This window comes from Tyto alba, unplaced genomic scaffold (assembly GCF_018691265.1).
Source record: "Tyto alba isolate M040663 unplaced genomic scaffold, T.alba_DEE_v4.0 Super-Scaffold_42, whole genome shotgun sequence".
Classification (NCBI taxonomy): domain Eukaryota; kingdom Metazoa; phylum Chordata; class Aves; order Strigiformes; family Tytonidae; genus Tyto; species Tyto alba.
Genome location: NW_024881318.1, coordinates 2,901,046 through 2,926,217, shown reverse-complemented (window position 1 = coordinate 2,926,217; position 25,172 = coordinate 2,901,046). Strand labels below are relative to the sequence as shown.

General features: G+C 40.6%; 1 protein-coding gene across 4 annotated transcripts in view; it reads left to right on the top strand.

The window, feature by feature from the left end:
• Positions 1-6,953: 6,953 nt before the first annotated feature.
• The window catches only part of LOC104366666 (mucosa-associated lymphoid tissue lymphoma translocation protein 1), a 37,105-nt gene continuing 18,886 nt past the window's right edge, over positions 6,954-25,172 (top strand). The window contains exons 1-9 of one of the 4 annotated variants that reach the window (XM_042804865.1): positions 6,954-7,155; positions 8,938-9,104; positions 14,426-14,547; positions 15,621-15,771; positions 19,807-19,985; positions 20,558-20,654; positions 21,339-21,371; positions 23,074-23,100; positions 24,231-24,263. In XM_042804865.1, the coding sequence (XP_042660799.1) occupies positions 6,995-7,155; positions 8,938-9,104; positions 14,426-14,547; positions 15,621-15,771; positions 19,807-19,985; positions 20,558-20,654; positions 21,339-21,371; positions 23,074-23,100; positions 24,231-24,263 (970 nt within the window). In that variant the 5' untranslated portion in view covers positions 6,954-6,994. Of the gene's footprint in view, positions 7,156-8,937; positions 9,105-14,425; positions 14,548-15,620; positions 15,772-19,806; positions 19,986-20,557; positions 20,655-21,338; positions 21,372-23,073; positions 23,101-24,227; positions 24,264-25,172 lie in introns of all 4 variants that reach the window. The other 3 variants (XM_042804864.1, XM_042804867.1, XM_042804866.1) reach the window with 3 other exon arrangements.

Here is a 25,172-nt window from a genome sequence, read left to right as displayed (position 1 = left end):
TGTGGGCTTAATCCTAATGTCAGCAAAAAAAAAATTTTAACAGATTTGATTAAACTTAGAAAGTGGCCATTAATTCTCCTCTGTTGCATCACTTTTAAAAAATTTATTTATTTAGCTATAACCAAAATGGAAATCTTCCTTTGTAAGCAATTTTGCATTCACAGAAGTTATTTCAGCAGAAATTTTACGCATTTTACAAGTCCAGGAGGGAATCTGTGTCTTTCTATGGGGTTCATGTCCTCCAGAGTCAGTGGAAAAAATTCCCTTTACTAACTCTCTGCAGATTTTTTTTCTCTTCTTTACTATCTATTTGTCATGTAATCTTTGTTCTCTGTGCAGTTCTGCTCAGCCCACACCCTCATTCAACAGGATTTATTCCTATCTTTCAGAGGCACTCACTGCTCCCCCCCTTTCACAGGACCTGTCAGTCTATACCCACATATTGTCTCGCGCCTTATCATCCCCACACAAGCCTCTTGGGTCAGGAGCCACCCTGTGTGTTCACATGCTGCCTGGCACAATGGGCACCTGATCTATGCCAACACCTTGTATACTACTGCAGTACAATTACTGTGGGTAAACATGCCTTGACAACCAAAGCATTGTCTAGGTACGTTAAAAGCTCCACATCAGTGCACGAATACCCCTGTATGGGCGTATGTGTTCTGCAAATGACCCGCCTTACACCCACATCAGTGCAGAGGAGTGGGCAAGAAGAACCTGCTTTAGCTCACACAAAGGGTTATCTTAGCTACACACGCAGGAGGAATGAAACCGATAATCCCTCTATGTTTCCTATCAAGAAAAATCCTTTCATCAACTAGTATTTTAGTCTCTTTATACCAAGCTGATACTGGGTCTGGGATACCTGAAAACACAAGAAAAATGGATAGCTACATAAATAATATGTGTTTGTAAGAACCTCTGATCACACAGACCATGTCTCCAGTAACTTACCTGCCCTTGTCCACACTTGGGGGCCACACAAAATCTGGCAGATGCCTTTTGCTTAACAGGTCAAGGATTAACTTTCATTGAACTTCTGCACACAAACCTAGATAGAAAAAGCACAATCTTTCTCTTTTGTATGTATGTGTATATGAGGAAGATGTGGATGCATGCATAATACACTCAGCTCACCTCTTCTTTTAACACTTCTCCATCAGACTCATCTTGTTTAGAAAGTCAGTGAGGTATCTGCTTATGTGCTTAGTTGTTTACTCTGAGATATTTGGTCTGAGACAGCCAACTCCCCAAATGACAACAGGGTTTCCTACTATCACCTCCACTCCACAGGCCAAACTTTGGAATCTGGATTTGCACTTTTGAAAAACAATTATTATCCCCTAGACTATCCTACTAAACTTTAGATTCATCAATAGCTCCTTCTCCTTTCCACTTACCTGGGCATACTATATATACTTTCACACATCCCTTTATAAAGATGTTACATTGTCAGGTATCTTAACCACAAAGAAAGCTGGTATATAAAATTAGACTTCATGTAAAGATAAACATGAAAAATCTCCAAATCAAAACACCAATAATCACAAAACCTTTCTTTATGATGAACAGAAATGGTCATATACTATGCAGATCCAACCAGGAAGCTAGCTGGTATTGACAGCAAGATGTAATAAATATTACATTGATTGAAGGGACAGAAAGCAGCAAAAGCAGAACAGAAGCAACAAAAAGAGCAGAAAAGAATCTCCACTAACTGCATGGTGACAAGAAAAATCTAAAAGGGGCAGTGTCTAAAAGGTGGGACTAGGTGGAACTTCCCACCACCTGGGTCTTTATCCATGCCCCTGCCTCATGGTGGCATCACGTTGGAATAACTGCTGCATACACACTGTTCCTCCCTTACCCTGCCTGTATGTGGCACAGACAGCAAAAAACAAGGACATGGGATGCAACAGAGTCCTGCTGCAGCTTGGCCAGGTTCTCGCTCTGCCTGATCAAATACTGAGGAAGTACTGAGGAATGCAAAGGTGATTTAGTCTAGAGATAAACAGGAAAGTTTGGGGTGAAGTGCTGGCCACAAGAAGGCTTGTATACGTGATTTTTGGTTTCTACAGTACTCAGGGAAACAGGACTATGTATGTATTTCTGTCAATAAATATGACTGTACTGTTTAAGGTAAGGCATGAAAAGCCACATACCAGAGACAAAGTCACAGCAATTCCTAGCATATATATATGAGAACTGAATGAATAACATTTACTGAAATAGCTTGCATAGCAAGTAACTTGCAGTAGCAGACATAGCTTAAAATTAAATATTACTGCTAACAAAGCTTGTGTTTTTATGACCCTGAGTCTTGGGCTGTTTGTGTTTTTATGACTCTTGGTTTGCAGAGATACAAAGACATCATAGGCTTAATCAGTCAAGTAACCTTACAGGTCCTTTCCAGAACTACCTACTATGGCACTGGATGTATAACACACATCCTGCCGTCCAGTCGTCTGTGAGGTCTTAATGCCCTGCTTAAATGCAGTTATGTTCCAAGGTTAATGCTAGTTCCCTCTCCATTCTCCCTGGAAATAGTTCTCAAATATGTCTTAACTTTCTTGCAAAGAGTCTGCAGACAGTTTGTATAGCTGCAATGTTCCTCTAAGAAATCAACAGCCATAATTCTATTTGCTCCCCATTCCCAGTCTGCCAACTGTTTTGCATTTGGAAACACACACATTTTTTCAATTCCCCATACAGGGCATTTCTCAATAGAGACTTTTTATTTTGTAGCAAATTTCATAAGTTTAGCATTTTTCTTCTTTGAAATCAAATCAAAACATATACTTCTCCTGTTATGCAATAAACACAGACATTACACACCAATTTAGATTTCTTAAATGAGGTATTATATTCCCTGTTTGGACATACATACAATGTATTTATATTTACAATAGAAAATATACAACTTTTTTTTTTTTTTTCCCAGAAAGGTTGTCATGCATGTTTTGCCATATTTAAATGCTTATTTTCATGCTCTCTTTTTAAACTTTTCCTTTAACAGAAATCAAAGCTTTTAATAGAAGTTTTCCTTTAAAAGTTGCATCAACATTGGCATGATTCTGTGAATCTTTTTTCTTCTGTGCATCCATCAGTACTGATGGAATCAAAATCCACATGAAATCTCTGATCCAGTCTCTTCCACTCCTACTCTATATAAGCTTTCCAAAGTTATAGTGCCAGACAGCCATAAAAACATTTTCCAGAAGTGTTGTGATCATGCCTACATTCTTAAACGTTGTTACCTTGTAGAGGTTAAAATCTCCAAGATAACAGAAACTGGAATTCTAGAATTCAGTTATAATTTTGTACACTCTATTCACAGTAGAGCTGTAGTAAGTATTTCTACAGCGGTTGGCTTACTACAGACTGTAACATTTGACGGGGTAAGAGCAGTGAGAACCCGTGCATGCAAGGATTTACAATGACTGCATTTTGTATTTGCTTCTGTATCTCACAGTAGTTCTGCCTGACTCAGTTCTGTCTGGAATACCTAACGCTAGAACACAAACAGTATCTATTACCATATTATTCTTCTATAAATCCTTCAAGACACTGCAGTCAAACATTTAGAGCAGCATTCTTGTCAAAGAGCATGCAATGTCAGAAATCAAACTAGCAAAATACTTTATTATCCAAACCAATTATCATATATCTGTTGTATTAACAAGGTCTGGATAAGAAAAACATCAGTGAAGTTTTAGCTGTTCAAAAAGCAGATGTCTGGAAAATATGTCCTTGGCAAACGTACTGTGATATACTGTGTTTCTTCAACTTCTGACATCTGAGGCTTTTTGACAACTTTTATATTAGTGTACTACTCACTGTAAACAGCATCACAATATAAATAAAACACCACAGCTATAATTCATTGGCTAAGTGTTAGAAGAATAAATAACTGGCTCTGCATATCTCTAACAAAGACCTTAATATAGAGCAATTAAAATAAGCAATCACAGCACAACTCTTAACACTGATCTGTCTTAATCTATTTTTAACATTTGTCAAGCATCTGACACTGTCAGCATGAGCAATTCATGCAGCCTCATAATCATCTACATGCTACCAAGTGACCAAATTTTTTATCAGGAATGGAGGAAATCTTTACCTAATGAGTATTAGGCCATGCATATTCAGAAAGAATAAAATGCATAATTTAAGATATCTAGTATAACTTACACATTCTTTAGAGAAGGAAGATGGCTTTCATAGGATTTTTGTAATGTTGGTTACCTCACTGAAACTCAGTGGATATAGTACCAGAGTGTAATTTTAGAAACATTTAGTAGAATTCTAAATGTAACATGTTTCAAAAAAATAATCTATCAAGATGAGCAAAAATGACTATACTTTAGCAGAAGCAAACAACAAATCATATTTCCTAATTAATAACAGTACAAACCACTATATTCATGTAGTGCATTAAAGTAACTTGCTCTTCTTTTTTTATCTTTTATGATACACATTCTATTTGCACACAAGAGGAAAAAGTAGACAAGTAATTTTAAAAGTATAAACAATTTGACCTCTCAAACTACAAATGTGCACTTACCCTTGCGTGCTCTTTCTTTAAGTTCTAGAAGCAGGCCAGGCCTGTGGTTTGACTCTGTGTTACAAAACAAAAGACATTTAATTTATGCATGTTGTTTCAAAGCTGAGAAGCTAGTTGAAAGCTTCAGTGTTGTTTTGCTAGTGTGACCTTAGTATAGCAAGTCTGATCACAGAACAGTTTGACTTTTAAGAGAGACTATTTCATTACATGCAGCAGATGGCTCTTACTGGGAAAACCTCAGCCAGACAGAGCGGGAGTGAGTTGGCAGTGATGAGAGGGCACATCCTACTTCCATAGAAGTCCAAGGGAATTTCCTCACAGCCTCAAGAGAGAGGAAGTATTGGCCTTAGCTTTTCATAATAAAGTACCTGCTTAACTGTGATTAACTGCTTTGCTAGGCATATTGGCAATTTCTTACTTGCTTAAAGTTAAGCACACAAAAGTTCTGCCCAACATGAGAAAATTTGCAATCCCTGACAAAGAGGTTGAGACCACAGGTGGATAGTGAGCTTTCAACAGTCACCACATAAAAATTCACCTAATGATTCACGTTCGCCAAAGGCAAACAAGTGAATCCTGAAGTAAGAAAGTATTCCCACTCCCCTTACCCAAGAAGCCAAGCTTCACACAAGAGGAACTAGAATGAATTGTACAAACTGCTCTGAGCTCAAAGGATCTAGAAAAAGGCTGAAAATGCAAGTTTTGTGCCAAGTTTTTTCTTGAGCATTTTGAAGAAAGCACAGCTAAATGTAATTATGAGCTACTACCATGCTAAATACTTCTTGTTCTCAGTGTTACCTAGACCTAGATAGGAAACAGGTGTGCTCAGCAATAAATATAGCACCTACAACCACCCTCATTCAGGACTAGCAGCAGGAATATATAGGTTTTATATAATAATCCAGTAGTCAAATGAATCCCCAAAGAAATGAGAGACCAGGATATAAAACCATAGCCAACCTAAGGTAATTTAACTGTTTGATGTTGTAGGAAGACACCCAGCAAGCACAGACAACAGGTGGAGGTGGGTGAAAGGCACCTGCCTGATTTTCTAGTAGCTAAGTCATACACAGCTGTGGTTAACTACATGTCATCAGGAAGTCAAATTCACAGTTTTACCTGTATCCATTTTGCCATGTTGATTGGTTTTGAACCTAAATTAAGAGAAATAAACTATTGGTTAATGATGCAGGGAAAAGCCACTCAATGCAATTTCTTCAAGTTAACTAACTGGAAGTTAGAAGAGATGCTGTACTGTTAATTGCTCTGCAATACAACCCATGAGACAATACACTCTACTGAACAGTAACATTTATTAGTTTGCTCTCAATGCCATGCTACTGTAGCTGCCTGACTTCTAGCTTACTTGCTGGGAAGGTAAGGCAAGCTTGCAGTCACATGAAAAAAATACCTCAGAGATACAGGCACTCACATCTGAATGCTTGATCACCAATTTAAGGTGTTAGTAAAATCACTTTCTAAGACACTTTCAGTCCACATTGCGCAAGTTGTAATTCCAGGGAGGTAAGGCTTTCCCTTAGGTCATGGTCACACTCATCTGTCCATCAGCAGTGACACAGAGCAGACATGGAAGCATCTCTTTGGGAAACTCTTCCTGCTCTCCTCTCTCTCGCTAGAACACACACAAGGCACCTGACCCCTTAAACTGGGCGTTTGCTTGTCTGGGAACCGGCAGCGGGCTGGGGGTAAGTATGTGTTGCAGAGCAGTTTATGGCTGCGTTGGCTGTGGTTAGATAAAGCTGTTTCTCCTCAAAGACCACTGCCCCCAGTGCTGTATGATTTTTACCTGGTTTATCCCCCCGCCCGGCCACTCCCGCCTCTCTGACCACGGCTGGCCTTCTCGGCGCCAGATGCCCACATCGGCAGGAGGTCTTTGTCCTCCAAATCTGGCCCCCAACTTTCCCTTTTCAGGACAGGTAAAATCAAACCCTGACCGGCTCCCTCGCACCGTCAGCAGCGCCGCAGCGCGCACTTTTGGGCCGAGGGAAGACCTTCCCCTGCGGAGGGGCCACGGGCTTCCCAGGCACGGACATCGCGAGGGTCCCCTCAGGAAAGCGCGGGAAGCTGCGCCGCGCGCGGGGGACCGCAGCCGCGCCGTGCTGCGTCCCGCCGTGCCACACCGCGCCGTGCCGTGCCACACCGTGCCACACCGTGCCGTGCCCCGGCACACCGCGCCGCGCCGTGCCACACCGTGCCGTGCCCCGGCACACCGCGCCGTGCCGTGCCACACCGTGCCGTGCCCCGGCACACCGCGCCGTGCCGTGCCGCACCGTGCCGTGCCCCGGCACACCGCGCCGTGCCGTGCCGTGCCCCGCCGTGCGGCTGCGCTCCGCGCGTCCTTCCGGGCAGGAGCACCGCCCCGGGCGGGCCGCGGCTCGCAGCCGGCTGGGCGGCGGGAGAGCGGCGATGTCGGAGCCAGCGCGGAGCGCGGCGGGGGGGCTGCCCCTCAGTCGCCTGGCGGAGCCGCTGCTGCGGAGGCTCAGCGAGCTCCTGGACCGGGCAGCGCCCGGCAAGGGCTGGCGGGACCTGGCGCAACGAGCGGGGAGCCGCGGCAGGGTCCGGCTGAGGTGAGGGCGGCCTGCGGGAGGCCCTGGGCTGCGCGGGGGGCGGGAAGGGGCCTCGGCCGGGGCCGCGGCGGAGCTGGGGGGCCGACGGGGAAGCCGCGGCGCTCAGGCGGCGCGGACCCGGGCGGAGGGGCCGGGCGTCTTGGCAGAGCGGGGGCTGAGGCCGTGGTGCCACCGCGGGGTCGAGGGCAGGGGACGCGGCGGCCCCGGGGTCCCTCCCGGAGCCTTGCCTGAGGCCGTGCGCTACCGCCCCCCTTGCTGAAAGCGCGGGCGATCGTGAGGGGTGCGGCCGACGGGTGGCATCGGTCCTGAAGCCAGCAGCGGAGCAGCGAGGATGAGGGAGGTGAGGGTTTGCCTTCGCTTACTAGCTGCCGGGTAAGTTTGTACTCGGGCGAAGGACAGCAGCTGGATGCTGCAGTAGTTTTGTTGTCGGTTCTGCCTGAACCCAGAGTTACCAAGCCCGCGTTGGCCGTGCAAAGGCCGGGCACGTCCCTCAACCAGAGCCCCTGCGCTGGGACAGACAGGATCGAGGACACGCAGCCCAGCTCTAGGAGAGGTTTGCTTAGTCCCACATGAGGGCTTCCCCCGAAGAAGCAACAGGGTGCAAGTAGTGTGGTTTTTTGCTTTGCTGCCTTCGTAGTTGGAAAGCATCCCCCTGTACCTCACCTGACTTCCCTCAGCGCAAGTGCAGCCAGCTGCTTGCTGTAGATGGGGAAAGTGGAAAATGTTGGCTGTTCCCTCTAGCTCCTCTTGTCTGCATGAGGGTAAATGCATTCATTTTCTTCAACTCTATCTGCCTAAGTCACATTTTCTATATCACTTCCTGATCATTTTCCATCCTGTGGCTTTTCAAGATTTTGCTTGGAGGGTGGTATCTCAGAAAAACTAGGCATTTCAAGTGCAGCATTGAATGTACATTATGAAGATGTGCCCTTTTCTCTGTTATGACTATATTTATTAATATAGGGAGAAAGAACCTGAGGATTACAATGTGACCTCTCTGTAGGGCCTATTGCTAAGTTTGTTTCTCGGTATTATCCAGTAAAATACTCTGAAAGTCTGCCTGATAAATGAAAATATCTCACCACCAGGTTTGCATGGCAGTGTGATTTAATGAAAGAAACACTAATTAATCTTTTTAGTTGGAATACATAAACTTGCATTCCCTTTTCATAGCTGTATTAATTTTCTTAAAATAACATGGATAATAATCTACTGTGATTGAAAGTGCACGAAGACTTAACACCAAAGCTTAAAACTACACATGCTTATACCTGGAGATGAACTTACTGGAGCAGTTAACTGCACTGTGGCAATAGGTGTGTGTATCAGTTAAGCTGCAACAGTCACTTGTTTTAATGACTACTCTGAAAATCAGAGTCTTCCTGGACTTTCAAGTTAGATTCTGACTCAGTCTTTACTGCTTCTGAATTAGGCATATGAAAATGAAAGGTTCTGTACTTTTTTCTGCTGAGACTTTAAAAAGTGAAAATTATATTTCTTAATACATTTGGTTGGAATTGTTAGGTACAAGCATCTCTTGTTTTATAGCATGCAACTTGCTAATACCAATTTCTGTCTGTGGAGGTGTCACTGTATAGCCTCTGAACTCCGGAAACTTGAAGAAAACACTGTAAATATGTCCAAATCAGCTATGAATTTCCCATCTCTTTTTTAAAATCTTTTTGTTTGTCTAAAAGTGATTTTTTTTTAACTCTGTTGCTTTCTGAGGATCCTCAAGTACTAAGAAGGTTTATACCACGTCTTTCTTATATTATTTTGTAGCCCTCTGGATTTAGAACAGTGTTCCCTCCAAGTGCTGGAGCCAGAAGGAAGTCCCAGCTGGAGTCTCCTGAAACTACTGGGAGATCGCGGTTGCACTGTGGTAGAGCTTGCGGAGTTCCTGCAGGCCCTGGAGCATACAGAGGCTCTCCAGTGTCTCAGCCATTCAGGTCAGTTATGGTTTGTGCTTTCACTGCAACTGTGTTTTACACTGGAAACACTAAAGTATTTGTTTTCTACAGTAAGTAAAAACATCTTTAGTGTTTGAATTCTAGTAATTGGTATTCATGTGATTCGGAGATTAAAAGTAAGCCAAGTAGATAAGCAGGCTTAATGCAGTAGTGTCATAGACTTGGCTGCATGGATATGACAGGTGCTGTCATTCCCCCTGGTGATTTGGGTTCTGTATCAAACTGTGCCTTTGGGAGGTGCTTATAGAACTGAGATGGTTGAGTTAGAGAAGAAGTGTTGCCAGCCATCTGTTCGGGCTACAGGTTTCATTAACTGCATTTCATAGCTTACCCTAATTGAAGGGGAAGGGTCCAATTAGTGCCAGTTCTGGTGCATGTTGGGTGCAGTCCAACTTGCTAATTGGACAGAAAAACAGGCTGACTTAGTGGAAATAATAATAGTTATATCCTAACACATTCAGCTTGCTTCTTCACAAAAAGACTAGGAAATGGAGCAACACAAGGTAAGACCATGTAGACCAAGTGCTTCTTGCTATAGTACAAAACCAGGGCCCTTTTTTATGTCCTCCTTCTTCAGGATGTGGTGAAGTTCAACCTACTAGGAAGTTGCAAAAGCCTCTCGTCAGAACGGAAAGTGGAAATGAGACTAGCAAGCTCCTGGTCGTACTGATAGCTGTCCTATTCTTTGGACAGTGTGAATAAAACCATGGACTGAGAACCATTGTTAAGACAATTTGGGAATTTTGCAAGTAAATTATAGTAATGTTTTGCAGCTGTTCCATCTAGTTAAGGTTGCTGCTTCTTACTGTACTAGAAAGACCATAGCATGTTGAATGAGGTGTGATTGAGTTACATGACAGCTTAGTCTAGCTGAAGTATACCACTGTATGCTTGATGGGGAGAGGGGAATTGGTGTTACATCAGTGTGAGGGGATTGTGGTCACAGGGGCAAGAGTTGAGGCAGAGGCATAGGCATAGGCAGTTCAGCTGTCCTGAACTACAGATGCTGGTTCCATTTATTGTTCTCCGTATGGTGGTTACTGAGGGAGTACTGAAAGCCAGAATGGTCCTGGTTCACATCTGTACTGCAGAGTGCCTGCACTGAGCCAGAATGTTGCACTCGGTTGGTCTGTGATCATCTCAAGTATTATCACTGTTGAATTGAGGATTTTTGTGTGTCTGTCAAGTTACATTTTGAAGACTGTAATAAAGACTAAATCCTGGGTAAGACAGGCACTTCTACATAGCAGAACTATGAGGTAGCGGTATCAATTAGGGGACTGGATAGATAGCTAAGATAGCCTTGTATTGAGGGGAACAAGCCAGTAAGAGGACTTTTGTCAAGACCCCCAGGAACTGCAGAGATGGTCTTGTTACGAATTAATCTCTTGCAGAACAGTATGATTTGTGGTAGAATGGATTCAGTTTCTTCTAGGGAAGATGGGGTAGCTTTGTAGAGACTGAGAAACTGGAACCGAGAGAAACCAAAGCAAAGGGTATTTGAAGAAAGTTTAGGTCAACAATTTTAAACTATTTAAAAAGAAGTGGTAGGCCTTGATGTTTGAGGTGAGTTTATTTAAATGTTCGGGGGTGGTTGATGCTTGAAGTCAAAGTACAAATTTGTAACTGCCCGTTTGTTCTAACACACCAAAAAGAGCTTAAGTGTTGCACAAGGTCCTTTAGGAATGGGATTGCTTAACGTAAGACCTCTATAGCTGTCATACTGGTTTGTTAGACTGTTTTTTACCGGCTTAGTTGATGCAGTTAAAAAGACACAAACCTTTGTGAGCCTATGAGTATACTGGTTAATGAGCATACAGTTTTGATGCTTAGTGGGTCTGTTTTGGCAGTGATACTACTTCAGTACCTTTATGGCAGAGATGTATTGTTACAAGCTGGGACATCACTTTGTTTGCAGCAGTACAAAGGATCGCTCAGAGAATCACATACTCCCAGAATCAAGTTCCAGACCTTGTTTGCTTGTCCGAGCTTAGAGTCTTGCCTGTCACAGTGCTTTAACTCCACAGAATATCTTTCTGTAAAGACCCAAATAGTAGTAATAATAACTTTAAAACTTCTCCTTTTTGGTAGTGAGAAAGCCTGGGCATCTTGCTCCTTGGGCCACCTCTCTGTCCCTTTTCTTCCCTTTTCTTATCTTGTCATGTTGTGAACTTGCTGGAAATGAATGAAATGCAAAGAGCTGTCTCCCAGGCTAAGAAGGAAAAAAGGCTTAATATGTAATTTGTGGTATTACAGTCAAGTCCTTGTGCAACCTCACTGAATTGTGGTAATTTAAATAAGAACAAAGAGGTGTTTTTCCTCTGCAGGCATGTTTCTTACTGCAGCAGTTTAGGCACTTCAATCTGAATGTAATTGAGGCTGAGTTTCCATAAATGACTGAAAATGTTTACCGGTGTGTAAGCTAAGAATGTAATGGTTGGATTATAGTTAAGATCATGAGTACTTAATGTGCACTGCATGTTTCAAAGTCTGGTAACTATAAATGTGAGTTTGCCATCCTCAGTGGTAAAACTCAAGCTTTGCATTTTCTAAGGAAAATCTAGGAGGTATTTGTGTATCCTTGTAATCATTTAGAAAAATGAGCCAGGTTTTCTTTTTGAACCATTAAATTCTATCATGGTTGCAGGAAGTAGCTGTATAGTGCTGAATGAATAAATGAAACTGTGAAAAAATTATGAATCGGATTTCTTAGAACTCAACTGTAATGTGTTCAAGGAGTGCAAAATACTAGTATTTCAGATAATTTATTTTTCTTAACTACTTTCTTAAAAGATGTTAGTGATGTGTATCAGGAGAGATTTAAAAAAAAAAAAAAAAAAAGTGGATGTCTTTGGAAAGAGCAAATCCTAATTTTTCTGTCCTTTAAACTGAAGCAATTCCTGTTTGTGCTGGTCAATGTTAGATGATTGTGGTGCTTGAAAAATGTACGTAATATACTCCCTTTAACTAAGAAAAACAGCGAAGGAAGTGTTAAATGAGGAACTGAGGTAGCAATCTTCAGGGCTAGGGTATAGAGGGAAGTTATTTTAGAGAAACAAAGGGAATTTTCAAGTCCTGTAGCTACTTCAGAGTAACTGCCTGTGTGATCAACTGTTTCAGAATAAGATTGTTTGTGGAAGAGTATGGCCCACTTCTCTACTAGACAAAGATTATGTGACTTCCAAATGTTGTATAATCTCTGTTTCAATCTGTTGACCACATGGATTTCTGCTGAGGTTTCAGTCTATTGATCAAATTGTTATGGTTTCTTTCCTCAAACATTGTCTGTTAGGAAAAACTAACAGACATGTGCATCTAAACTGGTAAACATGAGACAAAAAGAAAACTCATGGCAGAGTGCAATAAGACGACTTGAAGCAAATGATAATCTTGACTATTAGGTCGGGATGTTTGCGATCTCTTTGCAGCTATTTTTTTACACAGCTTCTTGTTTCCTCTATGATACTCTGTAAGATTATTTCCCCAGCAATCCAGAATACTGCTTCTGTACCAGACTACACTTTCAGATTTTGCAATGAATTTTCATTAAACCATAAAGAATGAACTACTTTCTCCCAAAACAGGGAAATTAGACTGACTCTAACATAAAATTAAATTTTTAGTATGTATACTTATTTTGTATCTGATTGTTCATTTCCGAGAGTAATGAAACGCCTCTGTACCGTTCACTGGTTCCGAGCTTTTTCTGTAACTAATGCTACTGGGCCCAGCTAGGACAGAATTAATTGTCTTCATAGCAGCTCATATGGTGCTGTGCTTTAGTTTTTGACCAAGTCAGTCCTGATAAAAAACCAACATTCTCGCTTTTGCTGAACAGTGTTTGCACAGTACCAAAGGCTTCTCTGTTTCTCGCTCTGCCCTCCCCCGGTGAATACCTTGGGGGGTGTGCAATAGTCTGGGAGGGGACACAGTCGGGCAGACTCACTAACCAAAGGGATATTCCATACCATAGAACAGCAATAAACGGGAAAAGAGGGAGTTTTGGAGGGCCTAGTCATCTTTTGCTTAGGAACTGGCTGGGCATTGGTCTGCCCACGGGAAGTGGTGAGTGACTTTGTGCCACTTGTTTTGTTTTCTTCCCTATTCTTCCACTCATCCTTCACTTATTAAACAGTTGTTAATATTTTTTGTTTGTTTGTTTCATTTTGACCTCCAAGTTTTCGTTGTTTCATTTTCCTTTCCCTCTTCCCCCATCCCACTGGTGGTGGGGAACTGTGTGGTGCTTCTCTGCCCACTGGGGTTAACCCACAGCACTAGTATTGTAGCAACTAGTCATTAATGTGTAGTATTGCTTGTGGTCCCACTGGGGTTGTTAAATGTGTTTTATTATCCATAGCAAATAATGCTTTAAACTAATGATTTTTTTGATGGCTTATCAGCTCAGTGTTGCTGAACATCTTGGTCATAGGTCCATGTGTTTTTTGACAGCAATGTGAGGTTAAACTCTGTTCTGCAGTTGGCTTCCCCAACCTCCCCCTGTCCCGTCCCCCCCCTCCTTCTTCTGATGACCTTGGTTATTCTAGTGGATCTGTTTTTGTGGTCATGCTGTAACAAGATCTTTGGAATGGTCTAGGTTAAGAAAATAGCTGGATCATATCAGACTGGTGTCAGAATTTCTCTCATGGTATTTTCTGGCAGTTAAAATTTGAAGTGGAAAATTTTACCTTGCGTATTGGCAAAAAAAATCCCAGCCCTGTGTTCTACAGGGGTCAAAGGCATAAAACTGAAACCAGTGTTTCATCTAATAACGTTGCCTGAGAAACAGTATAAAAACACACTCTGTTGTAGTTAAACTGACCCTTACTGTTTTGATCCATCCCTCAGGCTGTGACTAATCTTAATCTGAAGATTAACAATTCAAATTGCTGTGGGTGAGGAAACCCTTAAAACTGGCAATACCTTTCCCAAAATGGATGTGGTGCCATTGGAAATATTACTTGCTTTAGTGAGTAGAGAGCAAGAGGGATTGAAGTACCCTAAAATTAAAATGTCTGAATGATCCGTTTTAAATCTTTGGTAACTCTGTAGAGTACTGATCAATTTGAGCATGGATTTTGTGTAATGGAAGACAATTTTGAATGTCTTAAAGTCATATAATTAATTGGAATGGGATGTATACATGGTAGAAACAAATTATTTTCAAGTATCTGTAATGACAGAAACTTTCTTTGCTCAAAAGACAATTTAAATGCAAAACTAATTTGCATTAAATGCAAATTTCAATTGTGGAATTGTATTTCTTAATAATAACTTTCCTATGTGTAAATTCTGTTTTAAAGGTATAAAGATTGTTGTACAGCCAGACTCTCAAGCAGTGTGCTCTGGTCAGGTCGTCAAGCTGTGTTGTTGGGCAACAGGACACCCATTTGTGCATTACCAGTGGTTCAAGCAGGAAAAAGAGGTACTAGTTGATACAGAACATAGGTTTTTTAAATGGTGAAAATAATAGTAATGATTTTGGATGATACTTTTTTTTTTGAAGACTGTTACTCTTATTCACAATGAGAGAAGAAACGCTGCATAATGACCCTATCAGTGTCCAAAAACAATAAGGTGGTTCCTTATATTCAGACCACTTAACCCTTGGAGGGTAATCTTGGGGTGTGACCATAAGGAAACTGAAAGTTTAGTTGTCTCTCAGCCTACCAAGAAGTTTAACGTGGGCCACTGAGGAACTGCCACACCGGAACAAATGCCAAGCTCTGTTGGTCTGGGACAGATGGAAACTGGTTTCCTGAGAATGAAGAGTTGAAGGCCTGAACTTAGTGGTGTCACAGATTGTTCAGGAAAATACTGGAATGCATGTGAGCTGGTATCTGGAATTTGAATGGCAGCACTTCTGCCTGTACTTCTGGTCCTGGTTATCTTTCCACAAGATTAATGCATTTTTTTCTTAATGTTATTTTAATGTAGGTACTGTTTTTAGAAATGCAGTAAGTTCACGGTATTTTAAATTGCTGTTAAATTTTTAACTCATTTCCTACACATTTTAAAAAGTTTAGCTCATCCAAAACATGGCTTAAAAAATATGATTACAGTCATTTCCTGCTCATTACAGTTAAAAGATAGATGTAGTAAAAAATTATTTCTCTGTGAAAGAATGTTACAGTTTCCTGGCCACAGTTGAATATATCATAAGACTAGAGCTGAATGTAACACATAAGCTGGTTGGAGTAGTGCTTAAGAAATTATTCAGAGTTATTTGTGGAGAAAGATAAAAAGTTTTAATTTCAAGAAGAGCTTTTCAGCTGACTTAGAATTGTCTTAGATAGAGGCATATAAATTATTCTTGGAAGAAAGCCTGTTTCTGTGCTACTAAATATGCAGAACAAGACTTTCTCATCCAAAAGTTTCAAGTAAGGAAAGGAGTTGAGGCTGGTGTTATGGACATTGAAATAAATACTCTAATGTTTGGTCCTGGTTTGGATTAAGTCAATCTAAATTGAAATATTTCTTGGTTCACCTGTAATTCAGGTTCCCCATGGTAATTCTCCAGAGCTGCTTTTGAATCCAGTGAGTGTGAATGATTCTGGCTTTTACATCTGTCGAGTGAACAGTGAATCTTCCTTTGTGTTCAGTCGGTGGGCACGACTTGAAGTTTGTGATCTCCAGGATACATCTCATGGTGAGTGGCAAAAACACTGTCTTCTGAAAGTCTGTCTTCCCACTTGTTAGAGGAACTTGAATCCCCACTGCTGTCTTGCACAGATGTGAAAGAGGTCTGATTAAAAATGCAGTATCCAATTACTGGGCTCTTGTGCCAGTCACAAAAGGAGGAGAGAAATTGAGTTCCACAGTGGAGGATAAGATGATGTAGATGGCAAACATACAGTCTCTGATCTTTTAATTCTTAGAGGATTCTTGGACCAGAAAAGCAGTTATTTAACACTCTTCTTATTTATCTGTTTACCTCTTGTTGTAACTTGCTAGTGACTGGACACATTGTCTTTTCTGAATGTCTGCCCCATGGACTCTGGCTTCGTAGTCAGGGCTGTTTGTTTCCCCTTCATCTGTGTGCTGCTAGTCTGAAAAGAAAGGTATTTGGGTAAAGGAGAATCTAATGGGGTTCTCTGCCTTTCCTAGAAAGAAGTCTTACCTTACCTAGAAGGTCAAAACAGTAAACTACAGGAGAGCACATGCATGCTGGAGGCCTGGACACTTTATAAAAACCTAGATACTGTGGAATAGAAGAAGGGTTAACAGCACTCTGAGGAGACAGGACTGAGGTCTGGAGTAAGGTTTGGCACTTAGCAAAGTGATAAATCTCCCTTCCGGTCACCTTTTCAGATCATGATAGTCTATCACAATCTCAGATGTGTACCAGTCAGGAAAGGTAGATTGGTCAAAGCCCAGAACATTCTTTCTTTGCCAGAACACCTGGGGAAAAGAGAGGGAGGCTAGGGCTCTGCACATAAGTCTGTTGGAGAATATATATTTTCTAATACAATCTTTCAAAATTCATATAAGCAACCCAGATAATAATGAAGACATGCCAACAATTTAAAGAAATAAACCTATGAGAGGAAGAAACAGATGAGTTAAACTGAGTCTTTTTGGTGTGAATTACATTTTCATGGATTTTATAAATGGTCAGCTAACAGTCATCAAATATGTGTTACCTGCATTAAAAAAGCCATAGTAATTCAATTTACCAGTGTAAATCCATATGAATTTATGGCACTGGCTTGAAGGTACCTCTTCTTCAGTGATGAATTGATCTCCAGCTGCAGCATATATGATGAAAGTATGGACGTGGAATAAATGCAAGGAGAGTGTAATAATAGCAGAAAGCAAATAAGATTAAATAGCTGTTTGCAGTATCCAGCTAGTACTGGAATTTGTTAGTAGTATGTAAAGGAAATCTTAGAAATTTCCTTTTTGGATCTAGTATATTAATACTGCGCATTTATTTCCAGTTTCCTGATGTTGCTTTTTGTTTTCTGGTGTGTGTAGGTTTTTTTTTTTGTTTATTTTTGTTTGATTTGTTTTGTTTTTTTACAAAATAGTCAGTTGCATTAAGTAGGCATTGACTCATGCACTAAGTATATCCTTTATAAACTTTCTAATTAAATATCCTGGACTTGCTTGTTATTGTCCCAAAGGTGATTGAGACAGAAATCAACTGCACTGTCTTCAGACTGTGAAGAGTACTTATTTTTGTCTTATGTCACGAGTCAAAGGTGTTTTCCACTTGCATCCCACATACAGAAATTATTCATGGCAGGAAAAGAGATAGAACCAATCTTCCAGTAAAAGATCAAAAGCTATTGCAATGTCATTTGAGGTGACCTTTTTACATCTTAATCTCAATCATATTCTCGGTCCTTTATCTAAGCAATGATTTCTTCTGCTTTTCCTTTGCTCCTTCTTCAGGTTCTATTCAGTTAGAAACCTGCAGTTTCAGATCTTGCTGATTGCATCCGGAAGCTGAGATGAATAACCTCATAATGAGTAAAAAAAAAAATCTGAGAAAAAAAGCAGTATAGTGTTTCACGCTTGTGGCTAAAGGGCAGCAGATATCCACAGACTAGTGCCTTGCTTTATGTTCCATGACTCTTGGCCAACCAGGGACTATAGTGGAAGTGAATTTTAGCGTGTTTGTGTCTTGGTGATGCATAAAAGGATGAGGGGCAGGATGGGTTGCTCTATCCTGTAACTTTCCCTCTTAGGGCCCTTACAAAGAACCCTAGAAAGGGGTATGTAGTGCTTGTGCTGAATGAACGCTCCCCGCCTCCTGTAACATTTGCCCTGGAATTACTGGTGTTGCAGTTGAACTAGATGATGCTGGTAGTTCCGCTTCTGCAAATGTTGACTAGGTATGAAATCTTCTATTTCAGCTGCTTTTTTTTTCCTCTCTTTTCCTGCTCCCTTGGTTGCTTTCTTTTTTTCAGGTACTTTCTTCCCCCTCTTTTATCATTGCTTTCTGTTTGATGAGAGTTTGACCATTCTCCAGTCTGTAAAAGCTGTCTTTCCTAGCTGCCTTGTGAGCTTGTGATCAGTTAGGCAGCCAGACACAAATTTGGAAGATGCTGGTGCAGGCTTGTTTGTGTAATCTGTGAGTAGTACAGCAGGCTGTACCAACAAGGACCTGTAAATGAGATGGCAGGCAAGGGGTCCCACTGGAGACAGAAACCATGTTATCTTTCAATCTCGTGTTCTCTTTCACTGTCTGTAACTTTGGTGTTCCTTAATCCTGTTTAATTTGACTACAACAGTTCCTTTCCATCTTACCTTAATTCTGTCTTTCTGTGATAAAGGGAAAATAATTCTTTGCATTTTGTTTTAAGAGCCTGATATCAAACTGAGACATTGAGAGGGAGGGAGGGAAGGAGAAAGAAGGTTCTGTAAACAGTTGAGTGAAAGGGAGTAAATTTTATTTTGATGTATAAAAAGCTTTTCTATCATAAAAGTCACAGAAAACAAAGTTCTTTGGGGTTTTTTTGTTTCCATACAAGCACCACCATTATAGAAGTTGATAGAGAAGGTGGTAAGCCAGGATCTCTATTTGAAGTGCCATACAGCAGTGGTCATAGAACAGAGTATTTGCTCAGGCATCTGTCAGTCTTTTTACCAGTATCAAGTCTACATTAGGAAATACAGCTTTCTTTTAAAAACGCTAGTCAACTTTGATCATAAGTACAAAACATCTGTTTGTAAAACCTCTGAAATACAAGTTTATAATGTGCCAAGAAGCTCAGACACTAGTAGAACAGAGGTACCTGTATCATTATCTCCCTTTATTTTACTATGCAAAGGAAAATGTCATTACCCTCTAATTGTCAATCATGAATAGCTCTGATGACAAAACACGTGTCTACATACGTAGTCTAAGGGCATGTAGCATATGTATGAGTGACCTTGCAGCTGAAATAAAAGATCACTGGTGTGACCTTTACAAGTTGGTCTGGGCTTGCTGTAGTATGTGTCAGTTAATCAAACTGTTCAGTATTCACAGAACAGAAACCTTTCCAGTGGAGTGCTCGTGTGTGTGTAGAAGATGTTTTAAAAAATTAATTTCAATACTTTGTTTCAATCGATTTTATCCTATGTAGAAACTTACATTACATCAGCTGGACAAGTCTTTAATGCATTTAGGGTTTTCTGAATAAATTGCTTTCCCAAAGATATTTCTATATGGGGACATGTCAGTGGCTAATGTTTGTTAAGCATTTTTAGCTTTAGGCTTTTTTAGTATATTTACTTTAAGGTTTGATGCTCAGTTTAGAATGAGAAGAATAGGGATATGCTAAAAAAAAGATTTTAAGTTTCAAATTCTTATTCCTGTGTACACACTTGCACACAAGTTGGATCCTTAGTCCATCCTTCAATAGCCACTCTTCTTTGTACTTGCTCGTGTCTGTGGAGCCTTTGTAATCCTACGGGTAGGAATAAATGATGCAAAAGGGCTTTGACTTTTTTTTTTTTAACTTCTGGGGTATTTTTAATGTGCATTCTTTTTTACTTTTCAACTGGAAAGCTGCTGCTGCTCAGTTTTATCATACTCTTAAAGGACAAGTAAGTTAATTTCATTGCTATTAAAACAGTCTGTTGTAGTTACAGGAAGATGTGGCCATAAGTTGTCAATTCTTAGTCATCTATATGCAGTTCGATTGTCTCACCCTTTTCTTTTTTCTCTCTCTTTTTTCTTTTTTTTTTTAAGGGAGCTTAACTGGTTTGTCTGAAAACAAGTTGCGCATTTGTATTCAGCCTCAACCACAAAACCTGACAGTGGGGGATGCTTTGGTACTAGAATGTGGAGCTGTTGGAAACCCAATTCCTCATTATCAGTGGTTCAGGAATGGATTTCCCGTGGCAAATGGGAGCAAAAATGTCTACATGGTAAGTTATTACAGAGTACCAGCCTTGGGGGACTAAAGTGCAACCACCTTTAACTTACCACATAAAGCTTCCTTGAAGAAAATAACTTCTTCATAGCCTTGATAACCTCTTACAGAAGTGCTTGCTGTAAGTTGCTCTCCTGTTCTATTACTCACTTGTCTCGGCGCCTAATTTTAATCCTGAACGTATTTCAGGTGCTAGTCATGGCCTTTAAGGCTATGGTATATTTTGGATTGGTGTGACACATTGACATCACAAAGATTAAGTATCAGTAAAAGTGAAAATTTCTCTCTCTTGCACTGCAGAGCACTCTGATTTGTACAAACTGATGCATTCAGTGCTTAATGCATCTTAAGCCCGTGCAGTGGATTTGCATTCTTTCCTCAATTCTTGAAAGCATTTCTAGAACACGTGATGTCCAGCTTACTGGAGAACGAGGGTATCAGCAGCTTTTTTGGATTTGTTTAGGCTTTGCTTTTAGTTTTTATTCTTTCTTGCATGTGGGCTTAAATGAAACCGATCCAGGTATTCTTTTGGTGTCTGGTGGGGTGACTGTGATGATGCTTGCATAGGTAACTTATGTGGGTGTGGAACATCAAGGAACGTATTGGTGTCACGTTTTCAATGACCGGGAAGATCAAGACAGCAAGAAGATAGAAGTTGTTATAGGTAAGGAGTTCTGTTTGATACAAGTCAGCTGATTTATCATTTTTTTCTCTATCATTAGAATTTATTTTTGAAGCTTTCAGTATTGAGCCAAGCACATGCCTTCTGTAGTTTATCAGTTTGCTAAAGTAGCTGTGCTTGCTTGCAGGAAATGGAATTTTAGAGCTTTGTCAGTTATAAAATGCTTTGGGTTTTTATGGTAACCAGCCTAGAAATGCTACCACTTTTTGGCATAGCTAGTCCGTACATGGCTTGTCAGATGATTGCAAGCTATTTCTTTGGTTTTTGACTAGTGAAAAACAGTTTAACCCTTGTTGGTGATAGGAACTGTGTTTCACTGGGTCCTTCAGCAATCAGGACAGGTGAGATAATTTATTCTGCTTGCTGTGAATAAATATAACACAGTTTATATTTGTGTGTGCCTGTATTTGCAGTGAAAAAAAAGAGGGGAAGGTCTGTTTGTATAGCTTCCAGATCTATCTGGGAATACTGTTGCATAATTCAAAAGAAAAGTTGTTTCCTGTCCTAAGAAATATTCTGGTTTAGTCAGTGCTGATTTATACTGCCATAAAATAAGACAGATTGCAGAGAAGCTTAGAAATGACCTTTGTCTTCCACTTTGTGTGCTAACTCTCATAACTGAGAGCAATTGTCTTCCAATTTTTCCCCACCCCTTTAAAACACAAGGAAGGAAAGCTATGGCAGTGGAGTGCACAGAAGGTAAAGTGAATCTCTAGTTGTGAATCAATTTTTAAAAATTAATGATGGGGATGATGGATTTTTGAGTGTGTTGCTGAAGCATGTGTGGTTTAAGAGCTTCGGTTTAATTTCAAACACTGATGTGGGATGCAACGTTCTGCATGTGCTTCTCTCTTCTTTGCCATGATACCATCATCTAGAGCACATGGGAGAAAATCCAAGCTGCTCTCTTCTTTTTGTGTCCTGTGCTTACGTTTTCTAGTGAAATGTAAAGATCTTGAGATTTCTTTGGCTGGGCTCAAAAGGCAACATCCTTTCAAGAAAATCTGATGATGTGTAGGAACCTGGGTGACCTTAGAGAGCTGGATAGAGCTAGTGCCACTGTCGGCTCTGTGTCTGCAAGAGGCGTTTCCAGCAACCTTACTAGGATGATTTCTGTTCTCCTTTGCCTTGATGCAATGGGGAGGAAGAAGTATATTGTGACCTTTAATGCTGATACCATCCCTTGATTATTGAGCATCTCAAAATCTGTAATATTTACATCATGGGGGATCATATATAAAGATGTAAGCAGTGCCCCACCCCAGATTACCTGCCAACAATGAAAAAAACCAAGTGCATTTGCAAAGTACAATAAATGGCTCTGTACAGTGTTTTGTTTTGTTTTTTTTTATTTTCATAGAATTGTAGAATTTCCTTGGAATTAAACTGCTCTGCAGCATTTCATGTTCAAAGTTTAAGCAGAGCTGACATTCCCCGTTAGCCCTTTTGTTAAAGGTTTAGCATTGTGAGGGGGTTGTGTGCTGTTACTGGAGCATACAAGTGACACATGTTTTGCTGTCAGCCACTTCCATGGCATTGCTTCTGAGAGTGATCGTCTCTGTGAGTGCTCCTGTCTTTTCTGGGTTGGGGGCATCTGCGTTACCTGCTGGAGTGCTGGGCAAGAGCCTCCTCCTTACCTGTAATGCAACTACCCTTTGGAGCAGAGGGTAACCACTGTATTATCTGTGGGGGTCTACACCCAAACTACAGTTTGCTTGGATGCAACATCAGGCTGCTGCTAGGCCACGTTACCACCCCCAGTAGTATCGCCTCAGGTCACTACAGTCTCCCCCCTGGATAGATGAGCCTGCTTTTGTGACTTCTGCCTCAGCCTCTGCTGCCTGGAGCAGGCCTGCTCTCCAAGACCTCTGGTGCTTCAGATAATTATTTTTCTTTTCCATAGTTTCCAGTGTTTTCGGAATAAATAAGTGAAACCTGTCTTAGCTTAGAATATTTGAAAATTGTATCTGAAGTCTGAATATACATGACTTTACGAAATAAGATTTCTTGTTCAGGATGTTGCTTTTTCAGCAGTTCTTCAAACATCTATTTTTCAAATGGGTGATCCTGATATCTTGTTCCTTATTCATTCAGACTGCTTGCATGCTTGTGGGATTGAGGCACAGTATATGTTTGTGTTTTGAGATCTACCGTATGATAATGCTGTGTCTAGCATGGATTAGTATATTGATGTAGGATTTTCTCTTCTCTGCATGTGGAATAAACATACAAATGGTTAGATCTAGAGAAATGCAAAGCTAAAAGTAGAACGTTTAGTTTGTTTTCTAACATTCAGCTTCTATTAATAATGTTACGACATTTAATTATATTTTTATTAATAAAAAATGTATTTTTTGCTTCTTCTTTTAAACTGTGATTTTATTGATGTATTTCTTCACAGAAGATCTAAGTGATCTTCAAAAACCAGGTAAGTGCAGAGTTCTGAAAAACTTTAATTTCGCATCTTCGTCTTGTGTTACAAATTAGTGAAGTCCAGCAGGATTGCACCATATAGTTTACATTATTTGGTTGTGTTTATAACCGGGGATTTAATAGGGGTAGACACCATGTTAGGAGCAGCACAACTTTCTGGTTCTGATAAATTAACTTGAAGAATATAGTGAATCATAGGGTTGCTGTTACCTTTGTAAGATCCCACAAAGCTGGTCTTTTATATTCTATGTATACTTACACAAATACAGAAGGAATTATCTTCTGCTTTCTTCTCTGTGACTTCTTTGGACTCTAAATTTTAGTATGTTGCTGCTTTTTAGATAATTAAGGTGAAAAAGATGTAAGGTGTCTGGCTGTCACCCATGATATGTTGAATTGATATATTTCTTAAATTCATGTTGGAGTGAGCTAATGAGATTCGAAGCCTGTTTGATGTTTATTATAGAAACATAGATATGGAGTAGTGCTCAGATTATCCCTGATCTCAGATCACAAAGGTCATATAATTTCCTGGGTTAGACACCAAAGATGTGTTTACTTTTGCCAAGACTTCGTTTTAGTCACCGAAGTAGTCCTGTCATGGTATGTAACATATTCTTTGGAGGGTACCACTCTGGCGTATTGCTTACCTGTTCCTCTTGGCACAGCACCGGCAATACCATCCCTCCATGAAGTACAAATAAAACCATTTTCACATGCAGATGGTAATTCCTGCTGAGCATTCCCTGAATTGCATGTCTGCATTTCATTTGGAGAGGATGAACTGTTTCAGATGTTACTGAAAATGCTGGTATGCAGTTTGTGAGATTCAGAATTATACTGTAATCATCTATTATTTCTTAATTTATAGAACTAGCTATTCATGTCCTATTAGGCTATGTTTGCTGGAAGAGGGTGAAGAGAATCATGTAAAAAACAACACAACACCCCAAACTCCCACCAAAACAAAATAAAAGAGCCCTTTTTTTGGTCTTAAACTAGTAACGTGTTGGGCAAAGCAGTACCAGTAGACTATGGATGTATGGAACGTGCAGTTCATTTTCTGACATTGGCAACTATCATTGTAGTTACTGACAATCTGCTCTTTCAATCTGTTTGAAGCAGACCTACAAGAACAATCAAATCACAGACCTATTGGTAAGTAGTTCTGTAGCTGTAACGAACGTATATGTTTCATATCTAGCAAATAGATTTTGCCGCTTCTGAATATTGCTTCTTGTGCCACTGCTGGTGAAGTAACTGTAGTGCATGTAAATAGCTGCAGTCCTTTGTAATAGTCCTTTATAAAGCTTGCATGCCATGTCAGTAAACTGTGGTGAGGGCATCAGTATTATTAGTGACTCGGTGGAGCGTCTACAACTTCTCATCTGTTTCAGTTTCAAATTCCTCTGGCCCCAACCTCAGCCAGTGTGTTACTCCATTACTTTGAATACTTTGACAGTTGGAGATAGTGGTATTGCAATGATGTGATAAAAAAGATTGGTAGTCTGTCTGCTAAGGGTGTGCTGTTCCTGCAAGCTCAGCTCTTCCAGTGCACAGTGTGTGGATGCTTTGATCCTGAGCTGATGCTCATAAAGATAGATGGTTAGCATATGTGTGTTATGAAGAATAGTTGCTGGGGTTTTTTAATCACATTCTTAAATTTGCATGGTAGACTTGGCTGTGGTCAGGCATGTTGTCTTGTCAATGCTAAACTGGGTGGAAAGGCTGCTGGCCTCTCTGAAAATTCTCTCAGGCTCATCAGTGTGAGAGGGAATGTAAGTGCTCCCCGGTCCTGGTTCAGCTTTTCTAAATTAATTAGAAAGCTTGTACTTTTAAAAGTGTTTTTCAATGACAGTATGCTGCTGTCACTCAATCTCTGCTGTTTAAAATAGTTTATACTGGTCAAGACCTTGGAGGTTTTCCAGCTGCAAAAATGTTGAAAACATCTTGTTTGAAAGAGGTGAAATGTTAGATAGACATTGAGGCTATGGACAGAGATCTCTTCTGTATCTAGCTGTGCAGGGTTACTGACTCTGAATCCGGTTTGGGACATGATCTCATTTG